Raw genomic sequence first — 24,173 nt, 5'->3', positions numbered from 1 at the left:
AACGAAGGGTAAACCACAAGGTGTTACGACTATAGATAACATTTGCAAAGATATACAATTAGTGGTGTTATCAGTGGATCAGGTTGTAGAACCAGTGCAAGAAACGAATATGAGTGGGCATACAAAACAGGAAAGGAAGAGAAGAATGGCGAGTACTTGCATATTAGATAAACCACACTGCGATGTTACCTTAAATGGAGTGAGGATTCAGGTCTTGCTAGATTCAAGTAGTTTGTTTACTCTCATTGAAATGAACATCTATGAAGAACAATTTAAAAGTAATGTAGAAAAGTTAATAGTGCCTGAAATGAAAGTGGTAGGATATGGTGGAAAGAGGATAGAGATCGTTAGGATGAGGTGGATGAATATTGTATCCAAGAACAGTGATATGCGAAGTAGGGTTTATATAACCAAAGAGGGTTTGGATCTTCTAGGGTGGCAGCGCCTGAAAGATTTGAATATTGTCTTGGATCAACATGATGATGAACCTGTCACATTAGAAACAATTGTTGTTCAGGAGAAAGAGGAAGGTGAGAATACTGTGCTTAAATTTCCTCAAATTTCCTGAGAAATATGGACTATTGAAGGGCTTCACCCATAGAATAACCTTGAAAGAAAAAGCTGTGCATGTGGTGCATAAAGTACGATTAGTACTATACCTGATGCGGGAGCCATTGCAAAACGAGTTCGATTAGTTGGTTGGCGCAAGGGCTCACAGAATCAATTGAGTCATCAGAGTGGTTATCTCCAGTGGTGGTGGCGGCTCCAAAGGATGGTGGGAAGATTTGTTTATGTATATATTTGAGGGAAGATGTGCAGGAGTATATGGGTGGGAAGAAAGCCACTGCCAAATATATCTGAAAGGTTAAGCATGATGAGTGGAGGAAAATAGTTTAGTGTTCTTGACATGTCGTCAGCATACCATTAAGTGAATCTACATGAAGAGTCAACACAACAGACTTCTTTTGTCACACCTCTGGGGGCCTTTAATATCATAGAATGCCATTTGGCCTAACATCCACCTCAGCTGTCTTCCATAGGATGACACAGAGTTTTTTCTATGGTATGGAGAAGGTTTTGTGCTTCCAGGACGAAATCTTGGTTGTAGGTGGAATAGAAAAGGGGCAAGATGAGGTGTTAAGGATGTGTTATTAATGATTGAAAAACGGGGAAAAATTGTAGTTGAGGAAGAAAAAGGTGGATTACTTGGTCCTTGAAATTTCAACAATGAAAAATAAGTCTAAGTAGAACATCATCAAGGCTGTGTCTGATGTGTCTTAGCCCTTAGAATAAGGAACAGTTAAAGTCTTTTTTGGGACAGGCAGAGTGCTGTTCTAAGTTGATATCCAATTTCACTGATAATGTTAAACCCATGCAGATGTTGTTAAAGAATAAGTGTGTAGTTGAATGAGGAGTGTGAAAATGCATTTCTTGAACTCTGTCTATCAGTAGGTCACCACTGCTCTGTCCTTTAAATGTGAATAACAAAACTGTGGTACCCACTGATGCCAGGAACATTGGATTGGGATTGGGAGTTATGTTATGTCAGAGGGTGGATGGACATGAAAGGATAATAGGATTCACATTCAGATGATTGTAAGGAGTGGAACAGTCTTATTCCACTATTGAGAAGGAGGCATTTGTGTGTTGTTGGAGGGACAAACCGTTTCAAGTCCCATTAATGGGGTCTACCCTTTACTGTCCCTACAGACCACAAACCTTGGCTACACACATTCTTGTATACATATTTAAATGTGGGAAAGTATTATAGGTTGGTGTAACACCAAGAATAACATAATTGGTTATTATTAGTGATGTATTTCAATTTTGTGGTAGATTCTGTCAAGTGAAAAAAAATGTTGTAGCTGACTGCTTGTCTCTAATACCATTGGATGGCAGTTTCTATGCTGAAGAAGAAAAAGAACAAGATGTTGTGGATATTTGTGTAGTGGGTGAATTTGTATTGACAGAAGATGATTGGCGACAAGCCATAGAGGAGGATGAAGCTTATGGAGAGTTGAAGCACCTTATTAGTGGTTGTTGGAATCAGGATGGTTAGGAAAGTGAAAGAATAAAACCATATAGTGTGAATGAGTTGAGCTTGTGTGGGTTCAAAGTATTTAGATTTTGTTGTCATATTGTTCCACCAGGTAAATTGAGAGCAAGGTTGTTCGACATTGGACAAGAAGGACATCTGGACAGAAGTCTATCTAAAAGAAGCATGAGATCATTTTTCTGGTGGCCGGTAATGGATAAAGCGGTGGAGGAAAAAGTGAGAAACTGCAATGTGTGTGGTAATAGTGACATTAGCAGGAAGACTAGGGAACCCCCTCTAAGCTGTGGGGAGTTGCTTCAGAAACTGTGGGAACATTTTCAATAGATTTTATTGGTCCACTGTAAAAAATTGGGAAAGGAGACCGATTCTTTGCTGTCATTGTAGACTACCACAGTAAGTGGTTTGTTGTAAAGAGTATGGAACACATAAGTACGTAATCAGTTGTTAAGTTTCTAAAAGAAGTCTTCATGGAGGAAGAGATTTCTAGAGTGATGACCTCAGATAATGGAGTGCAACTTCATTAATCATAGTGAATTTCCTGAAGCAATTGGGTATCAGGCATGAGAAAGTGGCACTGTTTAGGCCACAGGCGACTGGTTTAGTTGAGAGAGTAAAGCATATCATAATAGAAAGCATACAGCTTTCTACAGTTAATGGACTGACTTGACAGGATGAGTTGAGCAAAACGATATGGGCCCATATAATTTCTTCACATTCCATTACAGGAGTATTGCTCGCAAAGGAGGAGAACCTGCCACCAAGGATTCACATATGTGGTTACAAGATACGAAACAAGTGTGAGTTGATCGTAGGACCATTAAAAGGGTGAGAGAGAAACAGAAAATAAGTGAACAAGCGAATGCTTACAGAAAAACTGTGACGCAAACATGCTCGCAGTGCGGGTACTGGGTGGCAACAAGGAAGACAGGAATCATGACAAAATTGGAAAGCAAATATTCTCAACCCAGGAGAGTGATTGGAGAAAAGAATAATGTAGTGTGTTGGAGGATGGTAAGGAATGGAGTTTTGAAAGTGGTTGGGCCTGATGAATAAGGGGGGAAAGACATTTTCTAGAATATTTGTGTATTTTATTAAAATTATGCATATATTTTATCTTTTGACATTCTTGAATGTTACAATGTTGTGACTATTTATGCTTTGGGAATTCCGTGTGTTTGTGTTATATCTTTTTCCACATTTTGTAAGGTGGATGTCTTAGAGTGCTTCCTACTTGTGATGCAATGTGGAATGTAAGGGAGTGGGAAATCCAGTGGCTGGCAATTAGATGAGCTCTGAGCTGGCTGGAGGTCACAGTATGTATACTGAATAAAGGGGATTGAATTTACAGTTGTGTATGTGTAAATTACTATTGTATCCCCTACCAACTAACATGGAAAAAACACTTTTCATAACTTTCTTTAAAAGAGAAACCTCTCGAACTTATAGGCTCATAGCAGCTCATATCCTTGGTATTTTGCAGTAGAGTAAATGCATGAAATTAGAGTAAAATTACATGAGAACATGTGAAACTATGCTAGAAGCATAACCCTGCATTTAGAGCTATCGTCTTAACACAAAATAAAATGGTGTGACATGATACAGAACACAAATAGCAGCACTCGCTATGCTTGTTGTTCCTGTGCTCGTGTGGTAGGATTTTTGTGGCAAATTACTCATAGTTAAACGAACAGGAGTAATTGTGTAATTTTTGGTAATTCTGGGTAAAAAGAGGATCATGAAATTACTGCAATAACTCCAATTACCCTGGCATGATTACAGTTTGCACAAGCCTAATTATAAGATCTGTACTCAGATCATTGCAATCAGATCTAATCACAACATCTCTTTCCTGGTTTCTCTATTGCAACATGGTTTTGTTCCGAGTTCAGATACGACCACCCATGACAACCTTGCTTCTTTTCTAATCGATTGGGCAGAAATCACACACTACCCTTTACCCTTTTTTTAGCCTTAGATGTCATTGAAAGGATTCAACAGTGTTGGGTGCCCGTTCCTATGGGCATTTATGCAAAACTTTACCTTTCTCTCAACCTCTGTCAAGGCTCTTGCAGCATTCTATATCCATCCTACTGCGACTGAATAAGTAAATGGGTTGAATTCTAAAACATTTTCCTATAGCTTGTGTTACGTGAAAAGAATGCCCATTCTCACATTCCCTTTATGCATTATGGGGCCTTTTATGATTGTGGATTTTCCGCATCCTCTGGGACGGCGGAAGCCACCGCTGGCCCGGAGGATGCGGAGAAACCGCAGCGGACCCACCAAAGACCCACCGCCACATTAGGATGGCTGGTGGGTCCTGGTTTCCGTCCGCAGCTTTTCCGCCGCGGTTGGCTTACAACCGCGGCGGAAAAGCTCTAATATGGTGGCGGTGTCTCTCAGACACCGTCCGCCATATTAGGATAGTCTTTAAAAAATGCTTTTCCGCGGCGGGTTTCTGCCGTGGAAAAGCATGTGTAACTTCACTGCGGGGGCACGTTGCGGGCCCCCTAGGTGAAGGGGGGTAGGGGGTGCACATGGGGGGTACCTATGGTACCCCCTGCATTTGTATGCAGAAATCAGCAGGCACCGCGCGGTGCCTGCCGCTTTCTGCATACAAATGCAATGTATGCATTTTTACCATTGCGGCGGATGCAGCTTGAAGCCGCACCCGCCGCAATGGTAAAAATAGAGGATGTGACCGCCAGGGTGGCGGTCACATCCTAATTGCACAGGAGGGAACTCCGCAGGCCATGCGGAGGTTCCCTCCTACTCTATGGTGGCGGATGGACTCAGGTCCGTCCGCCATCATAATCGGCCCCCAAATTTGGAATCATTCATTCAAATATTGAGGGAAAATCTGGGTATAGGAACAATTTGATTACCTAATTATGACAACAAATTAATGATTTAGGCTTACGATATGTTATTAGCTACTCATAACTCAAGCAAACCCTAGCAACTTTCTATGTAATAGAGGCAGTAATCTGTAGCCTTTAAGGATATAATATACACTCAGCCTTGAAAAAACAGAGAGCCTCTGTGGGTGAACATCCATTACAACGCAGTCTAAACCTCGCGGTGCCATTACGATGCGTCTTTTACAACGCAAGTCGTTACCACGACTTGCGCTGGAGGGCGCTCTAGATTAAGGAATAGTAGATTTACTATTCCAACACCTTCCCTACTGTACGTAGGCTGGAGTTGGAATAGTAAATCTTACTATTCCTAAGTCCAGCACCCTACAGCGCAAGTCGTGGTAACGACTTGCGTTGTAAAAGATGCGTTGTAATGTACCAAAATCATTTTGATCGCTTTGTAACATCATACAACCCCTCTGTGCGGGTATTTCAGCACCACATTTCAAATATACCATTTGGGCTGGTAGGGATTTCTAAATCCATACATAGAGGAGCATGGTGAGAAACCCAGATAGGGTGTAAATGTACATTTGACCAATATTCAACCCTTTGACTGATCAAGAAATGATAAATTCTGCGATAATGTAGATGCAAGAGGGAGTAAAAGGAGGAATCTTGTTTGTTTTGATTGTGGTATTTCCAGGGACCAGTTAAATCCAGCTTGCCCTTTAGGCGTGTGAAGGGTAGTATCCAGGCTAAAGGACTGTATTCAATTAAAATCCTCTAACTATAGGACCACCAAATTGGTTCATTAAATGTTTGAGTATTTGGAAAATAATAGTGGGAATGTCTATGCTCACTCCAAGCACTGTGCATACATTAAATATGTTTGTTTTCGTTCGAAACATTATAGTATGTACCTTAATATTTTGGAAAAATAAAGTATCTACAAAATGTCTTTGAATCTTAGTGAAACCCTATTTGTGTTCCACATTATAAGTTTTTCGGTTTTTATCATATATACATTTGCCACCAATCATGAGCTTAATATTTTCATCAACCTCTGACAGGAACTACTTGCACACATGACACACATGGTCAGATTAGGTTGTACATCGAATTGTGTGTGTGTGTGTGTGTGTATAAATAGCCCTGAGGTGCTTGCCAATGAGAAGTGTTAGTTAGGATCATATTTCCATTGGAAATGCCTTTTTGTGTTGCTAATACCTTTAGGAGTGTGAAGGGTAGTATCCAGGCTAAAGGACTGTATTCAATTAAAATCCTAACTATAGGACCACCGAATTGGTTCATTAAATGTTCGAGTATTTGGAAAATAATAGTGGGAATGTCTATGCTCACTCCAAGCACTGTGCATACATTGAATATGTTTGTTTTCGTTCTAAACATTATAGTATGTACCTTAAGATTTTGGAAAAAGAAAGTATCTACAAAATGTCTTTAAATCTTAGTGAAACACTATTTTTGTTCCACATTACAAGTTTTTCGTTTTTTATTATATATACATTTGCCATCAATCACGAGCTTAATATTTTCATCAACCTCTGACAGGAACTACTTGCACACATGACACACATGGTCAGATTAGGTTGTACATCGAATTGTGTGTGTGTGTGTGTGTATAAATAGCCCTGAGCTGCTTGCCAATGAGAAGTTATATTTAGGATCATATTTCCATTGGAAATGCCTTTTTGTGTTGCTAATAACTTTGGCACCAATGTTGAATCTTCATGAAACTTTCCAAAGAACTGTGTTTTTGTTACCAGTTTGTTCATGGAAAGTTTCAGGGTGAGTGATCAAGCAGTGGCCGAGAAAGGGGGTGGGGAGGGTTGATCCCAAAACATGTTTTCCCAATTCATTTCTCCATCAGAACTTCAACCGCCTGGATGGATTAACACCAAATTTGGCAGAAAGTTAGAACTTGGTCCAGAAAGCTTGCTTTTTGTGTTTTGGTGTTAATCCGTTTAGAGGTTTTTGAATAATTACGGCTCAACTAATTTGTGTACATAACACTACAGGAGCTCAGCAGATCAGACAGATCTCATGCTGAGATCTCATTAGCCTGCCACCACATTAACAAGTATACCGTGACCCCCTAGGCTTAGTTGGGGTGTCACAGAGGGACCCCGCCTGGAACAAAAAAAGTTTTTTGTAGATTTTCCAGCAGTTTGTGAGTATCCATGAATCTGAAGCTATTTTGTTTTAAGTGAGGGCTCCTGTGCTACTATATGGGTGATGCAAAACATTTTTTAGGGGAGGGGGGTACATGGCTCCCTTCCCCAAGTCCCTGAGAGGCCCAGGGACCCCATTCACCAGGGCCATCATTACTTAAAAGGAGAGGCCGCTTGTGCCTCCCCCCCCACCTCCCCGGGCCTTACTACGCCCCATGGAACCCATCCCCTGGGCCAATCTTAAATTGTAGGGAAGATGGAGTGCGCGTCCCTTCTCCCTGAGCATTCTCAGGTCCTAGGAAACCCATCCCCCGGCGATTGCTCAATTACTGTGCCCCGGGGAACCCACCCCTGATACCTAATTGTTTCCTTGAAAGCAATAGCATTGACAGCAAAACACATTTGCTACCTCCTAGTGGTAGCATTTTTAAAGCTCCCACCACGTGGCAACAGACATACCTGTTCACAGGAATGCGGTTAGAAAGGCATGTCAATCAATCAATCAATCAATCATGCCATTTGTATAGCGCACTACTCACCCGGGAGGGTCTCAAGACGCTTGGGGGGAGGGGTATGCTACTGCTCGAACAGCCAGGTCTTGAGTTGTTTCCTGAAGGCGAGATGGTCCTGGGTCAGCCGAAGGTGGATGGGGAGGGAGTTCCAAGTCTTGGCAGCCAGGTAAGAGAAGGATTTTCCTCCGGCGGTGGCTCTTCGGATGCGTGGTACGGCTGCGAGGGCGAGGCTGGTGGACCGTAGCTGGCGGGTGGGCGTGTAGAAGGTCAGCCGGTCGTTGAGGTACTTGGGGCCCAGGTCGTGGAGAGACTTGTGTGCGTGGGTGAGGAGCCGGAACGTGATCCTCTTGTCGACGGGGAGCCAGTGCAGGTTCCTCAGATGGCTGGAGATGTGGCTGCGTCGGGGGATATCCAGGATGAGTCGGGCGGAGGCGTTCTGGATGCGCTGGAGTCTTTTCTGTAGCTTGGCTGTGGTTCCGGCGTAGAGGGCGTTTCCGTAGTCCAGTCGGCTGGTGACGAGTGCCTGGGTGACAGTCTTCCTGGTCTCGGTCGGGATCCAGCGGAAGATCTTGCGAAGCATACGCAGGGTGTTGAAGCACGATGAGGAGACGGCGTTGACTTGTCTGGTCATCGAGAGGGAGGGGTCCAGGATGAAGCCCAGGTTGCGTGCGTGGTCGGTTGGCTTGAGTGCGGTGCCCAGGGCTGGGGGCCACCAGGAGTCGTCCCAGGCGGAGGGCGAAGATCCCAGGATGAGGACTTCCGTCTTGTCCGAGTTCAGTTTCAGGCAGCTGTCCTTCATCCACTTGGCGACGTCTTTCATCCCTTCGTGTAGGCAGGTTCTGGCGGTGTCGGGGTCTCTGGTGAGGGAGAGGATCAGCTGGGTGTCGTCGGCGTAAGAGATGATGTTGAGGTTGTGCTGGTGTGCGATGTCTGCTTCCACTCAGCGGGAGCTTTAAAAATGCTCCCTCTGGGTGGGAGTAGACATTTGTTTGCCGGCAGAGAAACTCAGATTTTTCCCCCCGGCGCAAGCAAATAAAAACAGCTGCAGAAATTGAGTGATGGATGCATTCAGGGAGCCAGTGGGGACACGGAAACCCTTGAGCTTCCCCACTGCTCCCTATGTATTAATTGGTGGTTTCCCTAGTTGGTCACCAGAGCACTACCCAAAAGCCCCTTAGGACCTAGGAGATAGGGTTCGCCAGCCACTATAAGCACAAGGTTGGGGGGCTCCATGCCCCTCCCCATAAAATCACCAGGGAATAGGGTCACCATGGTCCCTCGTGGCTCGGGTGTCAGGGTGGGTGCTCATACCTCCTTAACAAATATCTTTTGACCTGGGAAATGGAGTCCCCCGGGCCGCTATTGCTTGAGGAGGGGGACCATATGGACCACTCTAATTAAAAAATGCCCTTGATAAAAAATATAAAGGCCCTGGGGATAGGGACCCGGGAGCTAAAAATGGCGTAGGGGAGCACATGCCCCCTCCCCTTAATAAAGAAAAGGCCCTGGAGTTTGGGGGTCCTCGTGCTCTTAGTGGCCCAGGGAGGAGGGGAGGTTGCAAGCCTCCTCCCTTAATATAAAAATAAAGGCCCCACGAGATAGGGCCCCTGAAGCACAAAGTTGCTCAGTAAGGAGGCCGTGAGCTCCTCCTTTATTAAAACAAAGGGTCCACTGGATGGGGTTCTTGGGGCTTGAAGTGTATTGGAGAGGGTGCAGCACCCAGTTAAATGCAGGGCCTGGTTGCAGGACAGTGCCTGCGGCTAACCTCATGATTCAGAAAAGGGGGTGGTGATGAACAGAGTGCCTGAATTAAGCAGACCACTCTTACCCAGTCCAAAGATCAGGGCTTGATCCATCACCGTTTTTTAGCTCACTGCACCATCCCAGCTCAGAACTTGGCTATATGCAAATTAGTCTGTTCCTGTCCCAGTGCATGATGGGAACAGGGCAAACCAAAATACCAAGCCAATTCTTATACTGGGAAGGAAACAAGCTTCCGGGGACCGGTTTCCGCCATTTCAGGCGTCGTCGGCCCGGCTTGCTTGAATCCTGATGGTGCAATGGCAAGGGACTCACATCTGAGTATACCCTTCCACGCTTATGGTGGACAAAATGATTCAGAAAAGGGGGTGGTGATGAACAGAGTGCCTGAATTAAGCAGACCACTCTTACCCAGTCCGAAGATCAGGGCTTGATCCATCACCGTTTTTTAGCTCACTGCACCATCCCAGCTCAGAACTTGGAGGAGGGGAGGTTGCAAGCCTCCTCCCTTAATATAAAAATAAAGGCCCCACGAGATAGGGCCCCTGAAGCACAAAGTTGCTCAGTAAGGAGGCCGTGAGCTCCTCCTTTATTAAAACAAAGGGTCCACTGGATGGGGTTCTTGGGGCTTGAAGTGTATTGGAGAGGGTGCAGCACCCAGTTAAATGCAGGGCCTGGTTGCAGGACAGTGCCTGCGGCTAACCTCATGATTCAGAAAAGGGGGTGGTGATGAACAGAGTGCCTGAATTAAGCAGACCACTCTTACCCAGTCCAAAGATCAGGGCTTGATCCATCACCGTTTTTTAGCTCACTGCACCATCCCAGCTCAGAACTTGGCTATATGCAAATTAGTCTGTTCCTGTCCCAGTGCATGATGGGAACAGGGCAAACCAAAATACCAAGCCAATTCTTATACTGGGAAGGAAACAAGCTTCCGGGGACCGGTTTCCGCCATTTCAGGCGTCGTCGGCCCGGCTTGCTTGAATCCTGATGGTGCAATGGCAAGGGACTCACATCTGAGTATACCCTTCCACGCTTATGGTGGACAAAATGATTCAGAAAAGGGGGTGGTGATGAACAGAGTGCCTGAATTAAGCAGACCACTCTTACCCAGTCCGAAGATCAGGGCTTGATCCATCACCGTTTTTTAGCTCACTGCACCATCCCAGCTCAGAACTTGGAGGAGGGGAGGTTGCAAGCCTCCTCCCTTAATATAAAAATAAAGGCCCCACGAGATAGGGCCCCTGAAGCACAAAGTTGCTCAGTAAGGAGGCCGTGAGCTCCTCCTTTATTAAAACAAAGGGTCCACTGGATGGGGTTCTTGGGGCTTGAAGTGTATTGGAGAGGGTGCAGCACCCAGTTAAATGCAGGGCCTGGTTGCAGGACAGTGCCTGCGGCTAACCTCATGACATTTTCTGTGCGGTTGGCTGCACACTGGGGTTAGATGCGGGCGTGACCACTGGTGGGGGGTTGGCTTTACATATGGCAATGACATATTACTTTATGTTATGAAAAACCTAGAAATTTGATGAAAAGCAAAGGTTAAAGTAGTGAATTTCTCAGTTACAATGTAACATTTTAAACATGAAAAACCACTGAAATTCAACAGTTATAATGATCTCAAGTAACTATAACTCATGCCCTAAAGTAACTTTAACTCACGAGCTCGCCGGGCACATACGACATCTTTTATATTGATCATTTATAGTAATGGTGTAACATTTGCAATAAAATTATTGATGAGATGTGCTTGGCTGGGACACAAGGTTACGGATGAACATTTCCAAGAGCCATGTTGCTGTCGACACTGGATAGCCTGTATACAGAAGGTTCCACCAGTAAAAAGCCCCAAAGTGGAAGACAAAACCCAAAGGCAAAAAACCTCCTGGACGACACTGAAGACCTAGAGTGGAAGGAGGATCAGGGCATGATGATGCAGACATAGCTAGGGATGACATGGGTTGTTCTGAAACTGAAGATTGCCAGGAGAGAACTGGAAAGGAAGTCCCAGAGGAGATTCAGCAAGAAGCAAGAGAATCCAGGACTTCTCCAGTAGCTGCAACGCAAGAACTGAACAAGCTTTCCCCATATATAGAACAAGGAATATGAAATACACAGGAAACCCTCTGGCACTGGGAATGGGCAAAAGGTTCCATTTCGGTTTAGGCCATTTTGGACTGGGCTCAATATACTACTCAGCAAGACCTAGTCAAGGAATCCTTGGAGAAGAAGAAAGAGAAACATGGAGGCACTGATAGCATCCTGCAGCAGAAACACCCAGAGAGAAGAAAGAAAGCCGGGAGAACAGCACAGATGAACTAGCCACCTGAAGGTAAGTTTCATTTTGGAGTGCGGCCGCCAGCCGGGCTCCACGCAAGCACTTCCCGCCTACCCGAAATAGCCTAGGGCTCAGGCATTGGGCTGGACCCTACCTAGCAAGAACACATAAAGGTTCTGGGGACCCCATCTCCTCAGACAGACTTTTGCATTTTGGAGAGGAGGGCTTCAGGCTCCCTCCCTGAACTGTTCACCACATCCAGGGAAGATATACCTTGTAGCACAGTGAGTGGTGCAGTGTTCCAGGGATCCGATCCTCTGGGACACTGCTGTGTTCCCTGCCCAGAATACCACAAGGCCCTCTCCTTTCAGATGTCATTGCACCGAGATGCTAGATGACCAGTATATGCGAGGCACAATTAATGATTAAGTGCTTCAATTATACAGTCAGAGAGGATATGTGAAAGAATAATGGACTGTGACATTCAAATAGGTAGTGAGACAAAATATCGAAATTAAAATATCGATATACATTAATATGGAAGTTTTAATATCGATGGTATAGAATATCGATGTGTAAAATATCGACAGACAGAATATCGTTTTTTAAGGTATGTATGGTATAGAATATCGATGTGTAAAATATCGACAGACAGAATATCGTTTTTTAAGGTATGTATGTTAATATCGAAATTTACTAATATCTAAATTTTGTTTAGTATTATGTATTTTATTATGTTGTTTATTTGTTTGTTAAATATGTTTATTAAATATATTTTGTAATTTATGTTTGAAAATTAGTAATTTTGTTTTCATTTTGCATTTTAGTATCAGAGTGGGTTGTGTGTTTATAGGGAATAGGTTGGGAAGTAATTTAATAATAATTCATTAATTATTATATATTTTTTAAATGTTTTAATTAATAATTAATTGGTGATTAATTAATATTAATTAGTTAATTAAATTAATTAGAGTTAATGTGCTAATATATTTAATTTTGTGTTATTGTTAATTAATAATTATTTGGTAATTAAATAATATTAATTAGTTAATTACATTAATTAGAGTTAATGTGCTAAAATATATACATTTTTGTTATTGTTAATCAATTAATTGGTAATTAAATAATATTAATTAGTAAATTAAATTAATTAGAGTTAATGTGCTAAAATATATACATTTTTGTTATTGTTAATTAATTAATTGGTAATTAAATAATATTAATTAGTAAATTAAATTAATTAGAGTTAATGTGCTAATATATTACATTGTTTTATTATTAATTTGTAATTAATTAATATTAATTAGTTAATTACATTAATTAGAGTTAATGTGTTTATATATTTAATTTTGTGTTATTAGTAATTAATAATTAATTGGTAATTAATAATTAATAAGTGATTAAATGATGTGATTTATTTATGTGTAGTGTGTTGTGTGTTTATAGGGGAATAGGGTGTGATATAATTAAATGTAATTAATTATAGAGATTGTATTTATTTATTGGTATTTATTGTTAATTAATTGGTAATTAATATGTGTTAATTAGTTCATTTATAATTACATCAATTTAATAATATTAATTGTTATTAATTGATTAATTGAAATTAATATTAATTGGGTATTTTTTGTATGTGTAGTGTGTTGTGTGTTAAAGGGGGAGTAGTGTGGGAAGTAATTTTTACCCACATGCTATCCAACGCTTTCCCTACTGTTGCACCCTTTGAAGTGGGAATAGTAATTTTTACCCCTACGCTATCCAACGCTTTCCCTACTGTTGCACCCTCTGGAGTGGGAATAGTCATTTTTACCCCTACGCTATCCAACGCTTTCCCTACTGTTGCACTCTTTGGAGTGGGAATAGTAATTTTTACCCCTACGCTATCCAACGCTTTCCCTACTGTTGCACTCTCTGGAGGGGGAATAGTCATTTTTACCCCTACGCTATCCAACGCTTTCCCTACTGTTGCACCCTTTGGAGTGGGAATAGTAATTGTTACCCCTATGCTAACCAACGCTTTCCCTACTGTTGCATCCTTTGGAGTGGGAATAGTAATTTTTACCCCTACGCTCTCCAACGCTTTCCCTACTATTGCACTCTCTGGAGTGGGAATAGTAATTTGTAACCCTACGCTATCCAACGCTTTCCCTACTGTTGCACCCTTTGGAGTGGGAATAGTAATTTTTACCCCTACGCTATCCAACGCTTTCCCTACTGTTGCACTCTCTGGAGTGGGAATAGTCTTTTTTACCCCTACGCTATCCAATGCTTTCCCTACTGTTGCACCCTCTGGAGTGGGAATAGTAATTTTTACCCCTACGCAATCCAACGCTTTCCCTACTGCTGCACTCTCTGGAGTGGGAATAGTCATTTTTACCCCTATGCAACCCAACGCTTTCCCTACTGTTGCACCCTCTGCAGTGGGAATAGTAATTTTTACCCCTACGCTATCCAACGCTTTCCCTACTGTTGCACCCTCTGGAGTGGGAATAGTAATTTTTACCCCTATGCTATCCAACGTTTTCCCTACTGTTGCACCCTTTGGAGTGGGAATAGTAATTTTTACCCCTACGCTATCCACGCTTTCCCTACTGTTGCACCCTCTGGAGTGGGAATAGTAATTTTTACCCCCACGCTATCCAACGCTTTCCCTACTGTTGCACCCTCAGGAGTGGGAATAGTAATTTTTACCCCTACGCTATCCAACGCTTTCACTACTGTTGCACCCTCTGGAGTAGGAATAGTAATTTAAACCCCTACGCTATCCAACGCTTTCCCTACTGTTGCACCCTCTGGAGTGGGAATAGTAATTTAAACCCCTACGCTATCCAACGCTTTCCCTACTGTTGCACCCTCTGGAGTGGGAATAGTCATTTTTACCCCTACGCTATCCAACGCTTTCCCTACTGTTGCACTCTTTGGAGTGGGAATAGTAATTTTTACCCCTACGCTATCCAACGCTTTCCCTACTGTTGCACTCTCTGGAGGGGGAATAGTAATTTTTACCCCTACGCTATCCAACGCTTTCCCTACTGTTGCACCCTTTGGAGTGGGAATAGTAATTGTTACCCCTATGCTAACCAACGCTTTCCCTACTGTTGCATCCTTTGGAGTGGGAATAGTAATTTTTACCCCTACGCTCTCCAACGCTTTCCCTACTATTGCACTCTCTGGAGTGGGAATAGTAATTTGTAACCCTACGCTATCCAACGCTTTCCCTACTGTTGCACCCTTTGGAGTGGGAATAGTAATTTTTACCCCTACGCTATCCAACGCTTTCCCTACTGTTGCACTCTCTGGAGTGGGAATAGTAATTTTTACCCCTACGCTATCCAATGCTTTCCCTACTGTTGCACCCTCTGGAGTGGGAATAGTAATTTTTACCCCTACGCAATCCAACACTTTCCCTACTGCTGCACTCTCTGGAGTGGGAATAGTCATTTTTACCCCTATGCAATCCAACGCTTTCCCTACTGTTGCACCCTCTGCAGTGGGAATAGTAATTTTTACCCCTACGCTATCCAACGCTTTCCCTACTGTTGCACCCTCTGGAGTGGGAATAGTAATTTTTACCCCTATGCTATCCAACGTTTTCCCTACTGTTGCACCCTCTGGAGTGGGAATAGTAATTTTTACCCCCACGCTATCCAACGCTTTCCCTACTGTTGCACCCTCAGGAGTGGGAATAGTAATTTTTACCCCTACGCTATCCAACGCTTTCACTACTGTTGCACCCTCTGGAGTGGGAATAGTAATTTAAACCCCTACGCTATCCAACGCTTTCCCTACTGTTGCACCCTCTGGAGTGGGAATAGTAATTTAAACCCCTACGCTATCCAACGCTTTCCCTACTGTTGCACCCTTTGGAGTGGGAATAACAAATTTTACCCCTACGCTATCCAATGCTTTCCCTACTGTTGCACCCTCTGGAGTGGGAATAGTAATTTAAACCCCTACGCTATCCAACGCTTTCCCTGCTGTTGCACCCTCTGGAGTGGGAATAGTAATTTTTACCCCTACGCTATCCAACGCTTTTCCTACTGTTGCAATATGTGGAGTAAGTATATATATTAATTTATATGTAGAGTTATTAATTTATTTTAAATTTATATGTATTAGTTATAATTTTTAAAATATGTTTTAATGTTTTTATTTAATATGTGTAAAATTATATGTATTTTTAAATCATTTTTAAATTATTAATAATACATTTAAAAAAACAATATTTTTGATTCCGATATTTTTGTACTACGATATTATATTTTCGATATTTTTGTACTTACCATTATGAAGATATAACTTCGATATTTTTGATGTCGATATTTGTGTGTCGATATTTTTGTATGTCGATTTTCTGTCTGTCGATATTATGTCATAGATTTATTCAAATAGACGTGAATCTTAGATATACCCACTGATTGATTAATCTAAAAACAACACTTACCTCTTACACATCCTATAAAGACTGCAACGCCATAGAGTCACTTGTCTACTGTCAGTCTTGAAAGGGCCTGGAAAGTTAAGGCTGAAACGCATCAACTTGCTGTTTCTTGAAGGAGCTAACAGAAGAAGACCTTACGCCTAAGTATATGAGTGGGATGGCTTGAATCATCCTTTGTCTTGTTTTTAATCCAGAACTTTCCCTTGCTACCTCAGGGTGGATTATGAAGTCTAAAAATACACATATTCATCACTTGTTGGTTACACATTTGAAGTTTGGATAGGCAAGAAATGACCGCAGAATGTGCGTATTTAGTTTGAGTCGAGGTGTATGATTATGTGTCAATATATTTGTATATATGTCTTCATTTTGGTGAATTTTGTGCCTTCAACAATGTCCTTTTCTTTTGCATTTTGTTAATAATGCAATGTTTTTTATAAATTGTGATTCATTGTCCTCCCAAATGCACATTAATAATGAGTAAATACATGCAAGTACTTGAACAAAGGTATGTGGGGTTTTATGTTTCTAAATAAGCTTTACAAATTGGGTGAGGTGCAAACAATTAGTTTTGTCTTGCACATGAAAGCTTGTGGTATAAATTGATGCTTGCTCTCCTTATTTCTTGTTGGTTTGACATTAGCCCAGGAGTAGAGAAGGTTTAAGGGTACTCCCTTCTTATTTGACAGGAGAGTGCGGGCAGGTAATATAAGCTTTAGTCCCTGCCCGCACACTAAGAAGAAAGCATCACAACTTTTACCATATACATATATTTAGAAATGTTGTGGGTGCCCCCGTCCGGCAGTGGAGCATCCTCTTTAAAAGTAACTTACAGGCTTTCACTGGCACCCAGTATGAGTGCTGGCTGGCCAGTTGGCAGGGGCTGTGAGGGCCTTGGTGCTCCACCTTTGGCCACCAACATTTGGGCATGTGGATGCACTGGGTGGGCACTGGAGCACACTATTTAAAAACAATAAAAAAGAATGATAAATAAATGAATAGCAGCACCTGCCCATTTATTATTCACCTCATCGTGCAAGGAGCTCCTTAAAAGGCTGCTGCCCTAGGCCTTTTTTTAAATTATATTTTTTCATCCAGGTCTTGTTTCGAGAAGGAGCAGGGGTACAAACTAGTCATTTTAAAAAAAATGCTTTTAGGGCGTCAGGGAGTGCAGCAGCCCCAGAGAGTCATTAATAAAAGACAGAGTTAAGTCTCCTGTGTAGAGTGGCAAGGGGTTCGGGATTTGCCAGCACAGTCCTGGTTTTTCACCAGCTGTCCTGCAAGAATTCAGCAAATTTCACTCATTTCCCGATTTTCAGTGTGGCTTGGCTGAAAACAGAAGGAAGCAGATTATTTTTTCCAAAGCAGAAGTAGTTAGCATCTTGTCTGAAAGCAATTTAATTTCCAGATTTGATCCTGGGTTTAAAACTTACAATTAATTGTATTCTATTAGTGCCTAGTTTGTCGGTTTCTTTGATGCTGAATTCTGTCATTTTCTGCCCCTTGGCTGGTGTAAGATTGTAGTACTATTTTTCTTTTTGTGAAATGTCATGGTTTTTAGTTACTAAAATGTAGTCACCCTACATCTGTGTCATTAGATTCATGACCCCAGGAGAGCTTACAATATTTGGAAGCCAACTATCCTTTCTGTTTCTGCCAGTAAGTCCCAAACAGCATATTTTCAGAGAGGTTGTCGGAGTCCACGCCATCTTTCTACACCACTGTGCAAATGTGCATCCTGGTGCACTACTGTTGTGACTTCATTGTCACCTCTCCTTTACCTTAGTTACATCTTCCCTACTGCTCAGCCAGGATGAGTGTTGGAATGCTTGGTGGTGTCATGGAATGCATGGATACCTGGTGATGTGTTGAGTGTCAGTTGGTGTGTGCAGCCTGAGCAGCAGGGAGGCTGCTCCTGAGGGGGCTATCTAGCTATCTATCTATCATCATACTTCCCTTCTTCATCATCTGTACTGGACTTAATAAACCACATTGTTGTAACCTACTACTCGGCTACATCTGGACCTCTTTTACCCACAACATTCAGGCGACGATTTGCAAACAAAAACTGCCTGTATTGGAAGATGAACTACTTTTCAATCTACTATGGAAACTTCAAACAAAGATAACTCTAACTTGAAGAAAAAAACACCCTAGTTAGTCCCACCAGTGTCCTTTACCAACTGCACAGCCTGTTTGGGGTGTTTGATCTTTCTTACAGTAGGGGATCTTGTGAGCTACAACATTGTGCTGGATTCCTGTTGTACTACTACACGCTTGAATGTGTAATTGGATTGTACACATTGATGATCTGTCTTCTTTTGGAAAAACTGGCTCTGCATTTGGCAGTCTACTTTTAAAGAAGTGTGCAGTGTATCTTTACACACACTTGGATCTCGAGTTCTGGCGGTGTACATTTCTACCGTCTATGTTTGTGAGATGCTGTTGTGGAGCCAGCAGCAGATTCCACTCTCAACTTTAACAATTCGATTTTTGCATCAGAAGCCGTTTGAGCTATATGGGTGAGTTGTTCTTTAACTTTCATCTTATTTGTGGGTCATTTGGCGTTACCTTAAGCGGCATTTGAATCGGCCGACGTCCGCGTGATATTGGCCAGAGCGTGCCAGGCCCGGACTGGCCGTTGCAAGCACCGGGCAATCCCCCGGTCGGCCGCGAGGGTGGGGGCCGGTTTTGGGCCCCAGGGGGCCGGTTTTGTTACAGGGTCGTTTTTTGCAGCATAGCTGCAAAAACAGCACTGTAACAAAATCGGCCGAAAACCGGCCCTAGCAAAGAGCGCGGTCGCACCCTCCAACCCCCCGGGGGGAGGGGGGAGCCGGCCGAGCACTTTGCCAGGGCCAGTTTCGGTTCCCAGTCCGGCCCTGGTCTGGTGTTACATAAAGCTCCTGTGATGTCTTCGCATCTCACCGTCGATATAGAGCTGACCTGTGACGCTGTTTGGTCCCGCGATGTTGGTAGAGCACACACTCGACGTGAGCCACCCAGTGCTCTCAATCCCTGCGTGCCGCCACCTTGGCTGCCTGAGTTTCCTCTTCACGCTGCTGCGAGTAAGTGCTGCAGCACCTTTTGGAAATACATTCGTCGTGGTTACTGTGTCAGAGTTACTGCATTCCTCATTTTATGTGGCTGGAGTGTGCTATTTCTCACAGTTAGTTTTAACAGAAGCTAAATAAGGACTTTGTTGGTATTTGGACACCCTATTAAGGCGAATACCGTGAGTACAGTTTAAGTGTCTACAGCGCGTGTTTGTCACCATCTACGATCCTACAGTAGACATTAGTGCACTGCAGAGGATTAAAATATTTGGCCATCAGCAATTACTCTAATTCATGTGGATGTTAGAGTCCCGTTGAGGTTTCTATCTACTATCTCTGCAATGGGTTCGGTGAGATAACACTCACCAGAGTTACAACTGTGATAACTCAGAACTATGATATTGACAACTCTTTAGTGTTTTGCTCCTATTAAATTGTCTATACTAGAGGTTTTTTTCTTTCTACAGTGCCATGCTGCTGTTTATTTCATTTGCTTTAAGTCACATGATGCACTTGCTATTCACTTGTTTATTGTTATATTTCCTACTCATTTTCAGGCTTTGTTTTCTAGTGTGCTGGTATTTATGCTTTGGAATTCAGTAAGGCTAATCTGCTTTTTGAAATTTAGTGAGGCTTTCATTGACTTCTAGCTTACTTGTATTGTACTGCGTTGGGTGCTGAATTTCGTTGAGTTGAGGGTTTTGTTCTCTGGTACTGCATGATAATGTTGTGTGCTTGGTACTGAGTTATATGGTTATTTGTCTTTATGCTGTGTGAAGGGTTGTGTACACCGAGTTGTTTTGCCTGACATGTTAAGCCTTGTCAGGTGTACAGCACACCTTTTGCATTATAGGGTTGGTTACCCTAGAGTGTACTGCGTAGTGTGTGATTTGTCTGAGACATTATGTCGTCAGGTGTACAGTGCAGTTTTTGCACTATAGGGTTGGTTGCCCTAGTGTGTACGGTGTAGCGTGTGCATTGCCTGAGATGGGAGGTCATGTCAGGTGCAAAGTATGCATGGTTGCCTGAGACGTTAGGTCTTGTCAGGTGTACAGGAGTGTATATTTGTGTTGCATGAGACATTTAGTCTTGTCAGGTTTACAGTGTAGTGTATATGTTGTAGGGTTGCTCACCTTAGAGTTTACAGTGTAGGGTGTTTTACCTGAGACATTAGATCCTGTCAGGTTTATAGGAGTGTGTATGTGTGTTGCCTGTGATGATAGTTCATGTCATAAGTATATTATAGTGTGCCGTGTGCTTGCATCTTTTCTCTTTTGAGGAAAGGGGATGGGTGAGGGTGATTTCAAGTTAATTATTTTTATGATTTGATGCATTTTCATAATTTAATGCTTTTATGACTTCAGGAATGTTCTATCAATTCTTCTAATTTTTATTGCATTTATTACTTCTTTCATGATTTAATGTGTTTTAATATTTTAATGTCTTATGACTTCAGGAAAATTTGGATTTGTGCTTTGGACAACTTTGAACCCTCAAGAGGAAGAAGTTCCCGAAGTTTGACACAACTTTCGAAAAAGCTCCATAAGTGGACCAACCAGACGTCGAGAGTCAAGCTGAATACATCTAACCACGACCTGGCCTGGATATCAGGTTCGAAGCTCAAAACTTCTAGGAGTTGACCGGGAGTTCCGGGTGAACCAAGCTGGGGAACCCACTGGAAATGTGACCTGATGAAGTGCCTTGCTCACTGTTGAGAGAAAATCCTCCAGAAAAGTTCCTTAAGTTTGACCAGAGCCTTCCTTTTAGTGTTTCCGACCAGGGCTCCATCATGGTTGGCCTCAAACTTTTACTCTGTCCCAGTAAAGTGCAACCCGATGTCCTAAGTTGACACTAGGGGGTTGATTCCGATCCGGTAAAATAATCCGGCGTACGAATCGTATCCGGAGCCGTTTCCGTACGACTCGTACAGACGCCGTACGACCGGACGATTCCGATCCCGATCGGCCGACCCGTACGCGATTCGTACGGTACACGTCGATTCGTACGGAAAAGCGCACGATCACCTACACACCGTACGGCGCGTACCCCCCATGATCGCAGGGGTACGCGGCGTACCCCTGTGGTCATGCGGGGTACGTGCCGTACACCCAGCGTACATGGGGTACGTGCCATACACCCACTGTACATGGGGTACGGTGCGTACCCCATGTACGCTGGGTGTACGGCACGTACCCCGCATGACCAGAGGGGTACGCCGCGTACCCCTGCGATCATGGGGGGTACACGCCGTACCCGGGGGGGGCGTTCCGTACCTGTTTCGGCGCGAACTCTGCGTTTACGACTGTTTTCGGCTCCCGTAGGAAAAGGGTCGTACGGCGCGTACCCGACACGAATCGTACTTGCTGGGAAGTAAAAACGTGCCGCGATGTCGCGTACAGCGGGTTCCGAGTGAGATTCGTATGGAGATTTGAGTCGTACGGAGTCCTGTACGACTCGTACGGAGTTCGGCACCTAGTACGGATCGTACTTCATCGTACGTACGGGACGTCTACGGATACGATTCGTATGGGGAAAAAACTCTCCGTACGACCATTCGGAGCGCATTTTACCGGATCGGAATCGACACCTATCTGTTTTAAAGCATTAGAAAGTGTTTATTCTTTTAAAAAAACATATCTCTAGTTCCCTATTGTTTTGGTGTCATCTTAAAGATAGAAGTATGTCCTATTTGTACAAAGGGGAGTGGGATGTTTATTGTGTGCTGTGTTTTACTTCTTTAATGTATTGGTGCTTTCAAAATGCTTTACATATCTGTCTCCTGAGTAAAGCCTACCCACTCGCAGCCAGCTACTAAGGGTTGCACGAGGGGCTAGTATATTGAGACCCTGATTGGACCTTATAGTGTGGTGGTGGCCTTATTGCTAGTGGTGGGTGCATACATATCCCTACTAATAATCCACCATCCAACACATATCAACCATATTAAAAGGTTTATTGTGAGACAGACTAATCCATACTAGCAAATTACAGTGTTCAGAAAAGCCATGGTATGGTTAGCTATAAAAAAACATGTTATAATTGTAATCATATGTATCCACTAGATTTTCCTTTCTTATTAACCTGTTTTGAAAAAGACTAAATAATATATATGTCATTGTAAGCAAACAAAGATTTTTTTTAACTTCAAAATCAAGAAGACAGAAGATATTAGTATTGATGTATTTAGTGAAGTGCTGTAGGATGTGTGTGAATTGTGGCTTGGCATTATCTTTTAGACAACATGCAACTTAATGTATTATGCAGTAGAAATATCTATTCCCAATAATAATCTAAATTTACCATAACACTCTTACTGTGATCCAGCCTCAGACATTTCACAGTATTCTGCTATTTTGCTTGGTACATTTCTCCAAAGATGTAATTAGTCATTCCTCATTAACAATTTATTTCTGTAGACATGTTTTTCGAAAGGGCAATATTTCTAGTGGTGTGAAAAAATTCAAGTAAATTGATTTTACATAAAATGTCAGCAAAATTCTGTGTAATTATGTGAAATGTAATGCGAAACTGGCAGTTGGCATTGTATTTTATTGTGAAACACATCCACATGTCCATGTTTTAGATGGCTGTTCCGCAAGATTTTTTAGTTTAAAAAAACTAACTCCCAAACCTTTAAAAACACTATACTGATGACCTTTGAAGTTTTTTCCCAGGGCACATGTGTCATTAGTATATTTTTCTGTCAGCGACCACCAACTTTTCACTGGTGTCCTGAACAGAAAAAGAAATCGGACTACCAGCTCTAAATAGGGAAGGTGGTCTGAAGTTCTTACACCAATGGCCCCTACTCTGTCAGACCATTGGTGGTAGGTTTCCAACAGAGGAGCCATCACGGGCACTGCTGTAGGAACCCTGACAGTCTGCTTGACACAAAATGTGTCCAATTTGTAGCAGAGTACTCTGTCCGTCAAACTTTAAATCAGTGCCTAATATACTTCTTATAGTTCAATGTGGATTTTCACTTTTAGTTACATCTGTCCATAGGTCATCTATGTAGCTAGTGAAAAACTTTGAGGTTTGAGGACACAAGTATCATGCAAATGAAAACAAAACAGATAAGCCATGATGAACACTGTTGCTTTTTCTGTATGTGCTTTTAGATCTTTTCCACTTTTTTTGTAGAGGGTGAATTTCCAATTGCATCTTACCTCCCAATATACAGCATCATCAAAGCAGTTTTCATCAGCAGGTTCACCCCAGATGGGCAATTTCAAAATGCAACCTTTAAAAAATAAAAAAATATTGTTTTAGGATACAAGGAACACATCTGTACTACTATGATATAAAAAAAATTAGATATAAGGAATATATCAGAAACAAGTCATGCTATTTGACTAACCAGAATGTTTTAAATACCACAATGTGCATTTGTAGAGTACAATGTTCTCCACAGGGAGATCTTTTTGACATATAGAAAAATAAGAGATGTGTATTGTTACCCAACACAATGAGACTTATTTTATCAACCTAAGAAGGAAAAAAGTCTGGGTTGATCTAAAAATGTTTTGAATCCATGACCATGGGGTCAAACACAGAGCCCTGCAATGGATGCATTTTTGCACTGAGACACCACACCAGGCTTTTAATTGTGACACATTCCAACCCCTGACCACATGTCAATTTAAATCCATAGGCTGTCCTACTATGTTACAGTCCTGATGAAGACCCGCCTTTGATGCTCACAAACAAGCGCATTTTTGTTAGGGTCGAAACGTCAACATTCTGCATATATATCCACCTGCACAGAGTCCAAAGGAACCTAAAAAATAATTTATCCTCCTGAGACTATTGCATTGCACAGTGGATACCCTGAATGTATTGTTCTATATTATTGTATGATTTGGTTTGTTTTTGTTTAACCATTTCCAGCACTCAGTCACCAGTCACGACTCTTGCACTAAATGTATCCTCAGTACATGTTTCTGTACATGTGTTGTGTTTTGGACAGCTTGTTTAAAGATTGCTTTACAATATAATCCGAAAAGATTAAATTCTAAAGAC

At 42.4% G+C, this 24,173-nt stretch overlaps 1 protein-coding gene across 2 annotated transcripts in view; it reads right to left on the bottom strand.

Annotated features, from left to right (window-relative positions):
* Positions 1 to 24,173, bottom strand: part of RHCG (Rh family C glycoprotein) — a 401,798-nt gene that overhangs the window by 24,969 nt on the left and 352,656 nt on the right. For both annotated transcript variants that reach the window (XM_078683199.1, XM_078683198.1), the window contains exon 9: positions 23,321 to 23,394. In XM_078683199.1, coding sequence (XP_078539325.1) covers positions 23,321 to 23,394 — 74 coding nt within the window. The remainder of the gene's footprint in view (positions 1 to 23,320; positions 23,395 to 24,173) is intronic.

The sequence above is a fragment of the Lissotriton helveticus genome, chromosome 3_1 (assembly GCF_964261635.1).
Source record: "Lissotriton helveticus chromosome 3_1, aLisHel1.1, whole genome shotgun sequence".
NCBI classification, from domain to species: domain Eukaryota; kingdom Metazoa; phylum Chordata; class Amphibia; order Caudata; family Salamandridae; genus Lissotriton; species Lissotriton helveticus.
This window is presented reverse-complemented; position numbering and strand designations above follow the sequence as displayed.